The sequence below is a fragment of the Schistocerca piceifrons genome, unplaced genomic scaffold, assembly GCF_021461385.2.
Source record: "Schistocerca piceifrons isolate TAMUIC-IGC-003096 unplaced genomic scaffold, iqSchPice1.1 HiC_scaffold_902, whole genome shotgun sequence".
In the NCBI taxonomy this organism is placed as follows: Eukaryota; Metazoa; Arthropoda; class Insecta; order Orthoptera; family Acrididae; genus Schistocerca; species Schistocerca piceifrons.
Genome location: NW_025729171.1, coordinates 1,807,702 through 1,821,181, shown reverse-complemented (window position 1 = coordinate 1,821,181; position 13,480 = coordinate 1,807,702). Strand labels below are relative to the sequence as shown.

General features: G+C 39.0%; 1 protein-coding gene across 1 annotated transcript; it reads left to right on the top strand.

The window, feature by feature from the left end:
- Nucleotides 1–383: 383 nt before the first annotated feature.
- On the top strand, nucleotides 384–8,005 carry LOC124771269 (the record flags this gene model as incomplete). The annotated part of the gene is made up of 4 exons (XM_047249299.1): nucleotides 384–506; nucleotides 799–2,334; nucleotides 3,664–3,735; nucleotides 7,909–8,005. Coding segments are annotated over 4 exons (1,828 nt in total), but the record flags the coding sequence as incomplete, so codon positions are not given.
- Between the last annotated feature and the right edge of the window lie 5,475 nt (nucleotides 8,006–13,480).

Sequence of the window (13,480 nt, the reverse complement as noted above, 5' to 3'; positions counted from 1 at the left end):
CTGTACAATGTTTAAATAAATAATTGAAAGTGTTCCTTGATTTTATGTACACGCTGTACTTGAACATACACTGTATGGCAGCACATTCAAGATAAGAGAATCAGGTGTAAACAATGGTTTACAACTGCGAAGAACACAATCTCAAAGAAATAAGTATTATGTCGTGGAAATAATGTCTGTCTGTCTAACAAACAGTAAGCAGAGACAGGAAAAATCCATTTTATTTTATGGTCAATTTCAGAGTTATTTTTGCCTATTTGTTGCTGTTTTCTGCCAACTCTAGTATTACTTTCTGCCAATTTTGATGGCATTTTTCAGGAGTTTGGTATCACTTTCCAATAGCTTATTTTTGAAGTATCAAACGGCTTATATCACTGTTCCAGCACTATGAAAACGAAAATATACCTCTTAACTACATTACATATGGCATCACAGAAGAAAAAGGAAATCATTTATATGAAACCCATTAAATGTAATCAATTAAAGAAACCATACACTGTCAAAAGGTTTTCAAATTAAAGTACTATTATAGCTTCAATGGTTTCTTTGAAACCTTTTACCACCAATTGATCAGTACTTCACAACAATGCAAAAATAGCAGTGTAAAGTGTAAATTTTTAACATGGGCAAGGAGAAGGCCACAAATGCAGTTAACCAATTCAGCTCATATTTGGCAGCCTGCTTCTATACAACATAAAATGAAGATCAGTTTTGAGAACACCATCCCTACAGTTCATGATGTGAATTTGATTCAAAACTGACCAGATCGATATACAATTGAAAATGGAACACTTTTAGTATAGTAAATAGCTACTGTAGGAAAAAGCACATTAGAGGTGGTGTGGCAATTTATTCCAACCAGTCACTCAATTGTACAATAACCAAACTAGACCTAAATTCCTTGTGTGATGAACAGCACTTTGAAGTTACGGGTGTAATCATTAATAGTCATAAGCTAATAGTAGTATCCATGTACAGATCACCAAAGGGAAGCATTAACATATTTTTAGAAAAAATGGACATGCTATTGAGTGAATTAAGTAATATTAAATGGCTACATTATGATATTGCAATAGGAGGCGATTTGAATGCTGATTTTGATGTTACTAAATGTAAGGGTAGTGTTGCAGATCTGGAAAACTTGCTAAGACAATACAATTTACATCATGTTAATAACAGGCCCACAAGAAACAAAGCATGTTTAGATAACATCTTTGTAAACTTCAAGACCACTGAAAACACATGCGAAGTTGTAGTGTTCCCATTCTCTGACCATGACTCCGTATCTCTAAATTATGCAAGTAAAATTCCCCTCAATAGGAGCAATGCAAACAGACCTGTCCCAATAGTTGTGATTACCAGACCCATAACTGAGGATAAAATTAAAACATTTCGTAATTCCCTTGCTGACAGAGACTGGTTTGGCCATTGTAGTGTCGATGGACATTACACATCAAGTAATGATCTGCCAGCCAAAATAATATTTGATAGATTTTTTAATGCATTCTTGACCCTATTTAACCATAGTATTCCCATAAAGAAAATCAAAATAATGGACAGCAGCCACAAATCCAGATCTCAAAACAGACAAAATATATGGTACACTAAACAGCTGACAGACCTAAAGAAACAAGTTTTGTTACTGTACAACATATACAATAGTATGAAGTCTGACTGTGCCAAATCAGCCTATGTGGAATGCAGGAATGAATACAAAAAAGCCATCCTGCAAGCCAAAAAAACCTACAATGCCAACAGCATACATAATTCCACCAATAAATGCAAAACTGCTTGGAAAGTAATTAACAGTGCTGCCAGAGATACTAAAAAAGACAAAATTAATATCCCACCACAAACACTCAATGAGTTTTTTATTAATTCAGTGAGAGAAATAGGAGACACAATTATCAAACCAGACATTAGTCCATCAGAGTTACTCTCCCAAAATTGGGGTAGACAGTCACTAAATACAAGCATGGTAACCTTCTCCGAAGTATCGCCTAGATATGTACAAGGGGTCATAAAACAACTGAAATCATCTGATAGCTTAGATATATATGGCATATCATCCAACCTGCTAAAAAAAGTGTGTGACTGCATTCTCTACCCCTTAACCCATTGCATAAGCAAGTGCTTACTTGAGGGATATTTTCCTGATGAGTTAAAACTGTCTAGGATTGTCCCAGTATACAAAAAGGGAGATAAAGACTCTCCATCTAGCTACAGGCTTATTCCAATAGTACCCACATTCTCCAAGGTAATAGAATGCATCATGTACCAACAATTATCATCTCACTTTGAGAATCTAGGAATAATTAATGCTACACAATATGGGTTTAGGAAGAATCTGTCGACCATTGATGCAATCAACATGGTAGTCAGTTACATCCTCAAAGTTTTTGAGAACAAAGGCTTTGCTCAGGTCTCATTCTGTGACCTAAGCAAGGCCTTCGACTGTGTTGAGCACATGCCACTACTAGAGAAACTAGAATTCTACGGCATCAAAAAAAACAGTCTCAGACTATTAAAAGCTTATCTCAACAACCGTAAACAGGTAGTTTGTGTTGGTAAGGAAATGTCAAACATAGAAAATGTTAAAGTAGGTGTGCCTCAGGGATCTGTACTGGGGCCCTTCCTGTTTCTGATAATGATCAATGACCTCCCCTCGTTTATTAGATCCACCACTGTATTGTATGCAGATGATACGACTTTTCTCCATAGCAGTAACAGTCTTAATGATCTTAAAACCTGTGCTGAAAATACACTGACTCATGCAGCATATTGGTTCAGAGCAAATAGTTTCCTGCTAAATGAAAATAAAACTCAGCAGATAATCTTCACTCTAAGAGACAAGCCACTATCTGATGACTCTAGTTCTGTTAAATTCCTGGGAGTTTATTTAGACGAAAAGTTATCCTGGGGCCAACATGTAAACTATATTAGTAGTAAACTATCTAGAGTAATTTATTTATTAAGACAACTCAGAAATTGTGTACCTGAAACATACATCAGATCATCTTATTTTGCGTTTTTCCAGAGTATAATATCCTATGGCATTATCTTGTGGGGTAACTGTAGTCATATACATGACATCCTATTATTGCAGAAGAAAGCCATTAGGATAATTACAAATTCTTCACATAAGGCTCACTGCAAACCCTTATTTACTAAACAAAAAATTATGACTGTAATAAACCTCTATATATACAATGTCTTAATCTTTACGAAGAAGAACCTACAAGATGTGAAACGTAGAGAAAATGTACATTGTTACAACACAAGAAGCATCAAACACATATACACGCCTTACCACAGACTATCAAAATCAATAAATAGCTATGAAGTCACAGGGCACAAGCTATTTAATAAGCTGCCACATGCCATACAGGATCTTCCTCAACATACATTCAAAGAAAGACTGCATGAATGGTTTATTGCCCACCCGTTCTATGATATCAATGAATTCTTCAACTGTAAAATGCAGTAATCCAACAGATGACCCACTGTACATTTATTGTAATATAAGCTAAAATATTTCAGTAGTCAATACCTTATCACACTGTATTATAAATTGTAGCTTCATTTGACGTTGTCAATTGCTGTAATGGCCTAAAGACAATAAAATCTTTATTATTATTATTATTATTATTATTATCATCATAGGTGGTGTCCAGAAGCAAACTTTTTTCCTAGGGATTTGCAAAAGAAACTATTACAACTGCCACTTATGTACCCGTAAAGTAAATGCTATTCAATGAAAGTACTGCTGATGCAACAATCAAGGCATCTGGCTGGGGAGCAGAGAACCTGTGTTCAATTCTGAAATGCAGTCTGCTGGATTTTTTGTCATCTTTCTTTTCCTTATTGAAATTAGTAACAAAAGGAGGGTTAATATGGCAGTTATTAAGGAATAATAACAAGGAGGTAAATAAATTTCTCAAACAACTTGGATTGGTGAAAAATTAAAATTCAAAGCCTCATATGAAAACAAATGTCACGAGGGACCACAGACAGCTTAATATGCTATGCTAGTTTACAATGAGCCGTGGTACAGAACTTTATTTGGAGGTTTCAAAACTGCAATGTACATCTGGAAATCCAGCAGGAATTTCACAACTATCCACATTCCACAACAATTCATAGCATAATTCATGATCAATTTTCAGCACCAATTTTTTAGGTGATGTTGCATGCGTGGTATGCATTAGAATTACACTGGAGATCCAAAGAAACTGGTACACCTGCCTAATATCATGTAGGGGCCCACAAGCACGCAGAAGTGCTGCAACATGGCATGGCATGGACTTGACTGATGTCTGAAATAGTGCTAGAGGGAACTGACACCATGAATCCTGCAGGGCTGTCCATAAATCAGTAAGAACACAAGGGTGTGGAGACATCATCTGAACAGCACATTGCAAGGCATCCCAGATACACTCAATAATGTTCATGTCTGGTGAGTTTGGTGACCAGTGAAGTGTTTAAACTCAGAAGGGTGTTTCTGGAGCCACTCTGTAGAAATTCTGGATGTGTGGGGTGTCACATTGTCATGCTGGAATTGGCCAAGTTCTTCAGAATGCACAATGGCCATGAATGGATACAGGTAATCTAGAAAGGATGGTTACATAAGAGTTACCTATCAGAGTCGTATATAGACATATCATGGGTCCTGTATCAGTCCAACTGCACACATCCCACACCATTACAGAGCCCCCACCAGCTTGAACAAGTCCCCTGCTGACAAGCAGTGTCCATGGACTCATGGGGCCAGCTCCATACCCATACACATCTATACACTTGATACAATTTGAAATGACACTCATCCGACCAGGCAACATGTTTCCAGTCATCAACAGTCCAATGTCGGTGTTGACGGATCCAGACGAGGCATAAAGCTTTGTGTCATGCAGTCATCAAGGGTACACGAGTGGGCCTCAGCTCCAAAAGTCCATATTGATGATGTATCGTTGAATGATTTGCATGCTGATACTTGTTGATAGCCCAGTACTGAAATGTACGGCAATCTGAGGAAAGGTTGCACTTCTGTCACATTGAACAATTCTCTTCAGTCGTCATTGGTCATTTTCTTGCAGAATCTTTTTCCAGCCACAGCGATGTCAGAGATCTGATGTTTTACCAGATTCCTGATATTCAAGGTACACTTGTGGAATGGTCAAATGGAAAAACCTCGCTTCATCACTACCTCAGAGATACTGTGTCCCATCGCTCATGAACCGACTATAGCAACATGTTCCAACTCATTTAAATCTTGATAATCTGCCATTGCAGCAGCAGTAACCTAGCTAACAACTGTGGCAGACACTTGTTATCTTATACAGGCATTGATGACCGCAGTGCCATATTCTGTCTGTTTACATCTATCTGTATTTTAATACACATTCCTATACCAGTTTCCTTGGCACTTCAGTGTGATTCCCAAAAACGAAATATTTTTAAATGTAACCCAAGTCAGTTTTCTGCCAAATCTTCAGAATGAATGATGTAGTTGTGCAAAAGCTGCTTTCATTATATGTTCTTTGTGTCACAAGCATATTTGCTTCAAATGTTTATATGACAAGTACCACCCATGTAGATGTTCAAAGGTAAGTGAAGGCATGTAACAGTGAGTGAAAGAGCCTTTGTAGGGCAACCAGGATTAAAATTATAATTCTTTCTAATCCAAGTCATTAAAGAAATTTATTTCCCTACCTTGTTACTATTTTTCACTGATTACCTTTTCACTTTCCTATTCCTACTAGATTCAATACAGCAAAAATACTAATGAAAAAACTGCAGAATGCATTTGGAAATTAAACATACGTTCTCTTCTCCTCAGCCACATGCCTTGATCACTACGTCAGTGGCAGTTCTTTTGAACAGTGTTTACCATAGGCATACTCAGTGTCTTTCTTCGATTCTACGAAATGGGAATATGCTGAGCAGCACCCCCCCACATGATGAAAACACCCAATTTTCAATTACCTATTGATTTTGTCAAATTTGAATCAATCAATTAGGAGTGGTTTCCTCAAATATAAGGATGGGGGAACTTTTTGAGCCAAAATATCTCAGTCCTCTGTTTTAGGTTTATACAAGCACCCTGCCAAATATGACTCAAATTGGTTGGCCATTCCAAGACCTTCCCCTTGTGAGGACCAAATGTCTTCAGCACAACACCAGACATCTGACAATGTCCACATATCCTGCTTGCATGGGAAGTTGCTTCCCATCAAATTATAAAGGTATTGCTACCCCTTCAGAATATTTCAAAACTGAGACCTGCCATCCTATGCACACATAAACTATTTGCTGTGTCAGCATGAACATAATTCATCATCATCACACTAGAAATAAGAGCCCAGGACTGTGAATAAGACTAAATATACAGATCTGTCACCATAAGAGTTGTTAGCCAATTATGAAGGTGCAACATAGTGCCTTTCTCGGTTTTCTTCACCTCGCCCTGAAGCATTCGTTCCATTCATATTTAACAAAAGCTGGCTGGTTTTAGCATCAAAAATTTGTATTTCTCATAATAATGAAGCAGTCTTCAATTGTAACTTGGAATATAGGTACTGTTTCATCCACTGACATCAGAGTTCTCAATATTTTTGCGTAACAAACTGTACCAACAATGAGACAGTTTGGTGAGATCTGTAAAGTGGAGCATCAGTTAAATAGAATTTTTTTGCAGGACACAAACACAACATGAAATATAGCACATAGCACTTTAGCTAGCACGTAAATCAAATTTGCACCCAATTGGTCAGGTTCTCGCCACCGTACACAGCAGCGAACAGAGGGTGTCATGCTAACTGAAAGTACGAAGGTTGCCTGGAAAATAATGTACTACATATTTTCTCAATCAGCAAAAATTGTATGAATGTGACAGTTAAGATATACATTATTTGAAGTTTCCAAATTGCACACACAAATATCCCATTTATTCTGACAGGTATCATACCTATAGCAATGTTTTGAAATGGTGGCTCTATATGATGTAAGCTACAAGCAGTGTGTCGTCATTGAACTTCTCACAGCAAAGAATAGAACCTTTGAGAATATTCCCAATTGTTTGCATCCTGTTTATGGAGCATCTGCAATAGACAGAAGTTCTGTTAGTCACTGGGCAAAGAGAGTGAGGCCATTACGAGACATTGGTTCGGCAGAGCTCCAAGATTTGCTTCATTCAGGGAGCCCATTCGTGGCTTTCAAACTTGACCAGGCACAGCTTGCTGATGTGCTCATTCACAAAGACCAATGCAGAACAACTTGGCACTTGTCAATGAAGCTGTCACTCAGGAAGGAAACTAAATCTTCTCACTCTTTGATGTGATGCCAAGACACAGTACCAATATTTCTGAAGCAGATGTGAACACATTAACCAAACCCAAAAGGGGCTTCCAATGATTTTGTCACCATAATAACCCAGGAGAGTGACTGATTCTATATGATAACGCTCGGCCTCACACAAGTTTGAGGACTTCAGAACCATCATTAAACAGGGTTGGACAGTATCATCTCATCCATCCTACAGCCCTGACCTAGCGCACCTCCAACTTCCATTTGCTCGTCCCATTAAAGCATCACATTTGTAGATGACATTTTGAGGATGACAAAGATGTGATTCTTACAGTGGAGAAATGGCTTCAATACCAGAACAAGGAGTGGCACTGACAGGGTACACACACCCTTGTGTCTCGATGGAGGAAGGCCATAGAAAAGGGCAGCAATTGTGTGGAAGTATAGGGAATGTAGAATAAACAACATTCTTTCTGTTGTATATTTATCGTTGTGTTCAATAAATAATTACTGAAGGCAAACAAATGTAGTGCCTCACTTTTTGGGTAACCCTCGCATTTATTTTAATAGTTATTCCATATTATTTTTACTACTTTGTGAATGAAGCTTGTGGTCAAAGCACGAATTGTTGGTAGTGAAATTTAGCAGTGAAAAAGAGAGGGATGGCTGTACTGAGCTGAGAAGACACATTACATTTCAATGATCTGTCGCCCTGATGCTACTCATAAACATTTACCTCAAGTCAGTTACCTTCTTGTAGTTTCTCCATGTTAACAAACCTGCTATGCACTGCCACCATGTCTTGTCATGTGACTTTGTTTCCATTTGCAGAGGATTGAGGGCTGTAAGACAGCTCTCTAGTCTTTAAGCCTTTTAAACAACTCTTTTTTATTTTGTTACTCTTATGTGACATTCATATACATTGAGTAAACAGATCTCATTAACGAGAACAACATTTTCAAATTGAATCTCATAACAACACAGAAGAGAGTGACATTGCTCCTTAGCCTTGTTAAGCTTATTCTGGGTGTTGATATTGCAGACAGTGCCTCTTCCTCTCTGCCTTACAAAACACTGCCAAGCCACAACCCCAATAAGTAAATAACCCCTTCGTAGCAGGAGAAGATGTTCCATATCTGTCACACTTTGATGATGTCCTAAGCCGACAATTCTTTCGTCATTTCTGCAAATATTACACAGTGGGGAGTACTTTATATATTAACTAGCTAAAAAATATTTTTAAATGAACATCTTTATCTCATCATGAGGAAGAGATTTGACATGTTTTTATGGACAAATAACATGTCTTGCTGGGCTGGGATCTATGTTATGTTAAAAGATACCAGATGCCATGTTAATTTACATGTTCACAAAACTTAAGTGTCAAATTCAGTGTTTTTCATATTTATACTTTTGTAATTTGAAAATATATTAAAACTTCCTGGCAGATTAAAACTGTGTGCCCGACCGAGACTCGAACTCGGGACCTTTGCCTTTCGCGGGCAAGTGCTCCTCCATCTGAGCTACTGAAGCACGACTCACGCCCGGTACTCACAGCTTTACTTCTGCCAGTATCTCATCTCCTACCTTCCAAACTTTACAGAAGCTCTCATGCGAACCTTGCTGAACTAGCACTCCTGTAAGAAAGGATATTGCAGAGACATGGCTTTGCCACAGCCTGGGGGAGGTTTCCAGAATGAGATATTCACTCTGCAGTGGAGTGTGCACTGATATGAAACTTCCTGGCAGATCAAAAATGTGTGCCCGACCGAGACTCGAACTCGGGACCTTTGCCTTTCGCAGGCAAGTGCTCTACCATCTGAGCTACCGAAGCACGAGATACTGGCAGAAGTAAAGCTATGAGTACTGGGCGTGAGTCATGCTTCGGTAGCTCAGATGGTAGAGCACTTGCCTGCGAAAGGCAAAGGTCCCGAGTTCGAGTCTCGGTCGGACACACAGTTTTAATGTGCCAGGAAGTTTCATATCAGTGCACACTCCGCTGCAGAGTGAATATCTCATTCTGAAAATATATAGTTTAAATGATGCACCATATTAAAGTCTCGCAAACACCCATTTTTACACAATAGTTGTGTAAAAGGCTCAGGAAATGTCACATCCGTGGCTAAAACTGTTATTGGAAAGTAGTTCCTTTGCAAGGTGCTACTCCAGTCTCCGTAAGCAAGAAATTACTATTACTTCATTTTACAAATGGGCTCCCATTCAGTCTGTCGCCTTGCTGCTGATACAACAATGGGCCAGTTCATGATGGACTAGGATAAATCATCACTGTAAAGACCTACCTACTAAACAAATAATGCCACAGGATCACTTGACTTTAGACACTGGCTGCTATCAGAGCTGAAGAACATCTCTCTCTTATGTTCCAAACCGCCACCTACAGCAAACACTAAATGGCTCAGTTTCTTTACCTTGGCTCCTTTACCTTCTGCTCCAAGATGGTTCTGGAACTACCTTCTGTTGTCCTCCTGACAATTCTCACAATGTAATCCCTATGAGCAAATAAACTGATACAGTTTCCTTTTCCCAACTTGACTACGTATATTGATTACAAGTCCACATCGCTAATCAATCCTGACGACACCCCCAAGTGGGTGTAAGAACTGGCATCTGAAGTGAGATGCCAAATTTGACCAACTTTCAGCTTTGAGGTGCCCCATACAAATTACTAAGCCGTGAACAGATGTAAGAATCCATCATGCAGGACAGTCCGGCTCCATGCTGCGGTGCAACAGACAAGTGCTTAGCACAGTCAGTCCAAGCTGCCCACCACAGTCTACCCAGGCCTAATGCCAAGCTGCCATCACTGCCATTAGGCAAGGAAATTCAACCTCGTCTGCCTCCTCTATCGTGGTCGCACGAGGCCACATCATGATTATGATGTCCCGATGCCACCTCGACACCGGGCATCGCCACTGCATTGCTGCCCAATCAATTGTCAATGAACAATTTAATTGTAACAATCAAAATAATCAATTCCTGACAATATACTGTAATTGTATAGCTAAAAAATCCATTCACCAAGCAACGGTTGGTGTCTTCCTTTATCATCCCATCTGTTAAGTCTCCCCTGACCTTGCATTCTGGGTGACTTTTCAGAACCCCACCCCTTTCCCTAGACGTCTCAAGTTCCCTTCCCTTCACCCCTCTCCCTACCCGTTCAATCTTTATCCTGGAAGGAGGGGCCACTGGCTTCAAAAGCTTGCATAAGTAAAACCTTTCTCCTGCCATCACTTGGTGACTGGATTTTTTTATCTATCCAATTACTACATATTAAATGTGCAAGCTTCACTTGTAGGGGGAAATGCCTCTGGACCAATGCTGCCACTGACATCATCGAGGTCTGTGATCAAATTTGTGTGTGTGTGTGTGTGTGTGTGTGTGTGTGTGTGTGTGTGTGTGTGTGTGTGTGTGTGTCTAGTTTAAAGCAATTCCCTCAACCACGTCACAGAGGCAACTAGTGATGGATCCAACATATTGCAAACACAGGTGGAGCAACTCCGTGTGAAAAATGATGATCTGCAAAGGCACCTTAGTGAGGCATTAGTAAATGTGATGCTGCGAAACAGCACTGTGCCTGGAGCTAGCCTAACTTCCCTATTTCTGTGTTCCCATAGGCGGTTCTAAACTAGGTGTAAACATTGACACAGTAGTACAAAATGTAATGGATACAGGGAAACTGTCGCCATCGACTGACGAAAAGTTTATAGGAGTACCAGCACGAAATTGCAAGGAGTGGCCCATGCTTATGTAGATTCACGGAAGGGCTGAGAAATACCAAGGCATTTGACATCCTTGCAGAATGTGTTGAGGATATGTACAGAGATAAATACAGTCAGCTACTATCAGGACAATCTTTCCATCAAATATCAAAATTCTGGAGAGGATTTCAAGTGATTTTCTGACCGAATAAGAGTTGTGTGTTGTCGTACATATGTACTAACAGAAAGTAATGAAAGGAATGAGATACCACTCAGGAAATCAGAAACTTGCTTACAGATTCACTCATTCGCAGGATTGACACCACAGGTACGTGACAAGGTGAAGTACACTGAGTACACTAAGTTAGGCTACACAACTCACAAAGGAGGTGCAACAATTCGTCTAATCATCCACCGGGATAAAGCCCACTTGATGTGCATTCGTTGACAAAGTGTGCTACACTCGTTGCAAATGACAAAAAGTTACACGGCTCCTTAGTGTTTGGCACCAGCATGTGCTTGTTTTAGAGAAATCAGACACGAGAGAGAAAACTGTCCATCTCTACAGCACTGGTCAGCTAACCAAGTAGGTCAACGAGGTGCTCGAAGGAAACTGAATACGCAAAATGTGAATGGGAGCAGTTCTGCCACTGCTCCTTGCTCCCCTTCTGCAAAGCCAATCCAGTAAGAGAGATAGGAATTGCTCAAGTTTGCAAGATAAATGAACAGCAGAACTTCTACCTTCCTCATCAATACAGGCATACAAATAAATGTTTTGTTTGTTAGATATACTCACTGTCAACTGTACCCCATTCTAGCTGACTTTGCAACTTCATCTGAAGAAAAGAAACAACTTCTGTCAAACTTCTTAATGTACCACAAGATTTCTACATATGATACCAAGCCAATAGCCTGGAATCCATATTGCATATCTTATCACTTGCAGCCTGCAGTAGACAAAAATGCCTCAGATTTACTAAAAGCTGGAGTAATTAAACCTTCTTTCAGTTCCTGGTTGTCACATGCAGTGTGTACATAAAGTCCGGGAACACTTTCAATCATCATTTATTGCAAAAGAACTAAACATTGTACAGGTCTCATACATATTGCACTTTGAAGAGAGACTGTGAAAGTTTTTGTTTTTTACAAACATTTGATATGTGAACCATGAGAGACCCAGCACATGTCAGTATGGTTAATTGATACCTTGCCATACCCATCCTAGCATGGCATCGTCGACTGTGGCAGTCGCTTCCCGTATTCTCTCCCGGACTTCTGCTGTATCACGTGGTAGAGGTGGTACATACATCAGATCTTTAATGTGTTCCCACAGAAAAGACTCACATGGAGTGAGGTCTGGTGATCAGGAAGGCCATTTCATGAAACAGCTGTCCCCTTGTGCAGCACGGCCAATCCACCAATGCAGTAGCTCCGTGTTCAGGTACCCACAAACTTCAAGATGGAAATGCGGTGGAGCCCCATTCTGCTGAAACATGTCCAAGTAGGAATACCCAGTGATGGTGCTTTCAACAAAGAAGAATGGCCTGTAGAGTTTTCGACGTGACAAGGCAAAAAAAATATTTACCTTTGGGGAATCACGCTCAAATTCAATGCATTTGTGTGGATGCTTTGAATCCCATATTCGACATTTATGCCTGTTCACTTTCCCATTTGTCAAACTACAACATACCTCAACTCACCATGCTTGTGACTAGCACCAAAATTACCAAAATACGCTGTGGCAGTTGTAATGCTATTGTAAATATAATACTGCCATTAATCTGTATATTTTAAATTTTTTGTTCCGTAATAATTTTGAAAAATTAAGTAAATACTATAACGAGAGTAAGCTTTTGTTAAGTGCAGTTTATCTGTTAAAAATAACCTCTTTGATGTAGGTGGAATAAATGTATTAAAACATATTTTGTAAGTAATTATGTAATATTTCAAGTACAACTGTAACAGGCAAAGTACTTTACTTAGAAGTGTATCACAGTATGAACCATCCTTCTTCAATCAGTGGAATATAAGTGTTAAGTGTACCTTTGTGTTTAACCACAATTTAGCAATTTCATTTACCTCAGTAGGGTCCTTACCTAAACGAATTTATTCCGAGTATTCTGATGTTTATTGAAGCTTGAATAATAGTAAATTACTGGCAATAGTATTGTTTTGGTAGTAAATTCTGAAAATCATTGTTAAATACTAAAGTTTGCACATATCGGTTTAAGATCCACCGCTTTGCGTGACCATGAGGATAAGTTTTCAATAGCATTTTTGAAAGTAAGATAACATAATTGTTTAACTGCAACAATCTTAACAGAATTTGTTCGTGTTGCTTCTCTATGTCAAAGAAAGCCAGACAAATATTGGTGTTAGTTAAATGTTAACAAATAAAAGTCCTAAAGAAATGAAATCTAGTCGTGTTAAATAATAGTTTTGGTCATATGAGTAATAGC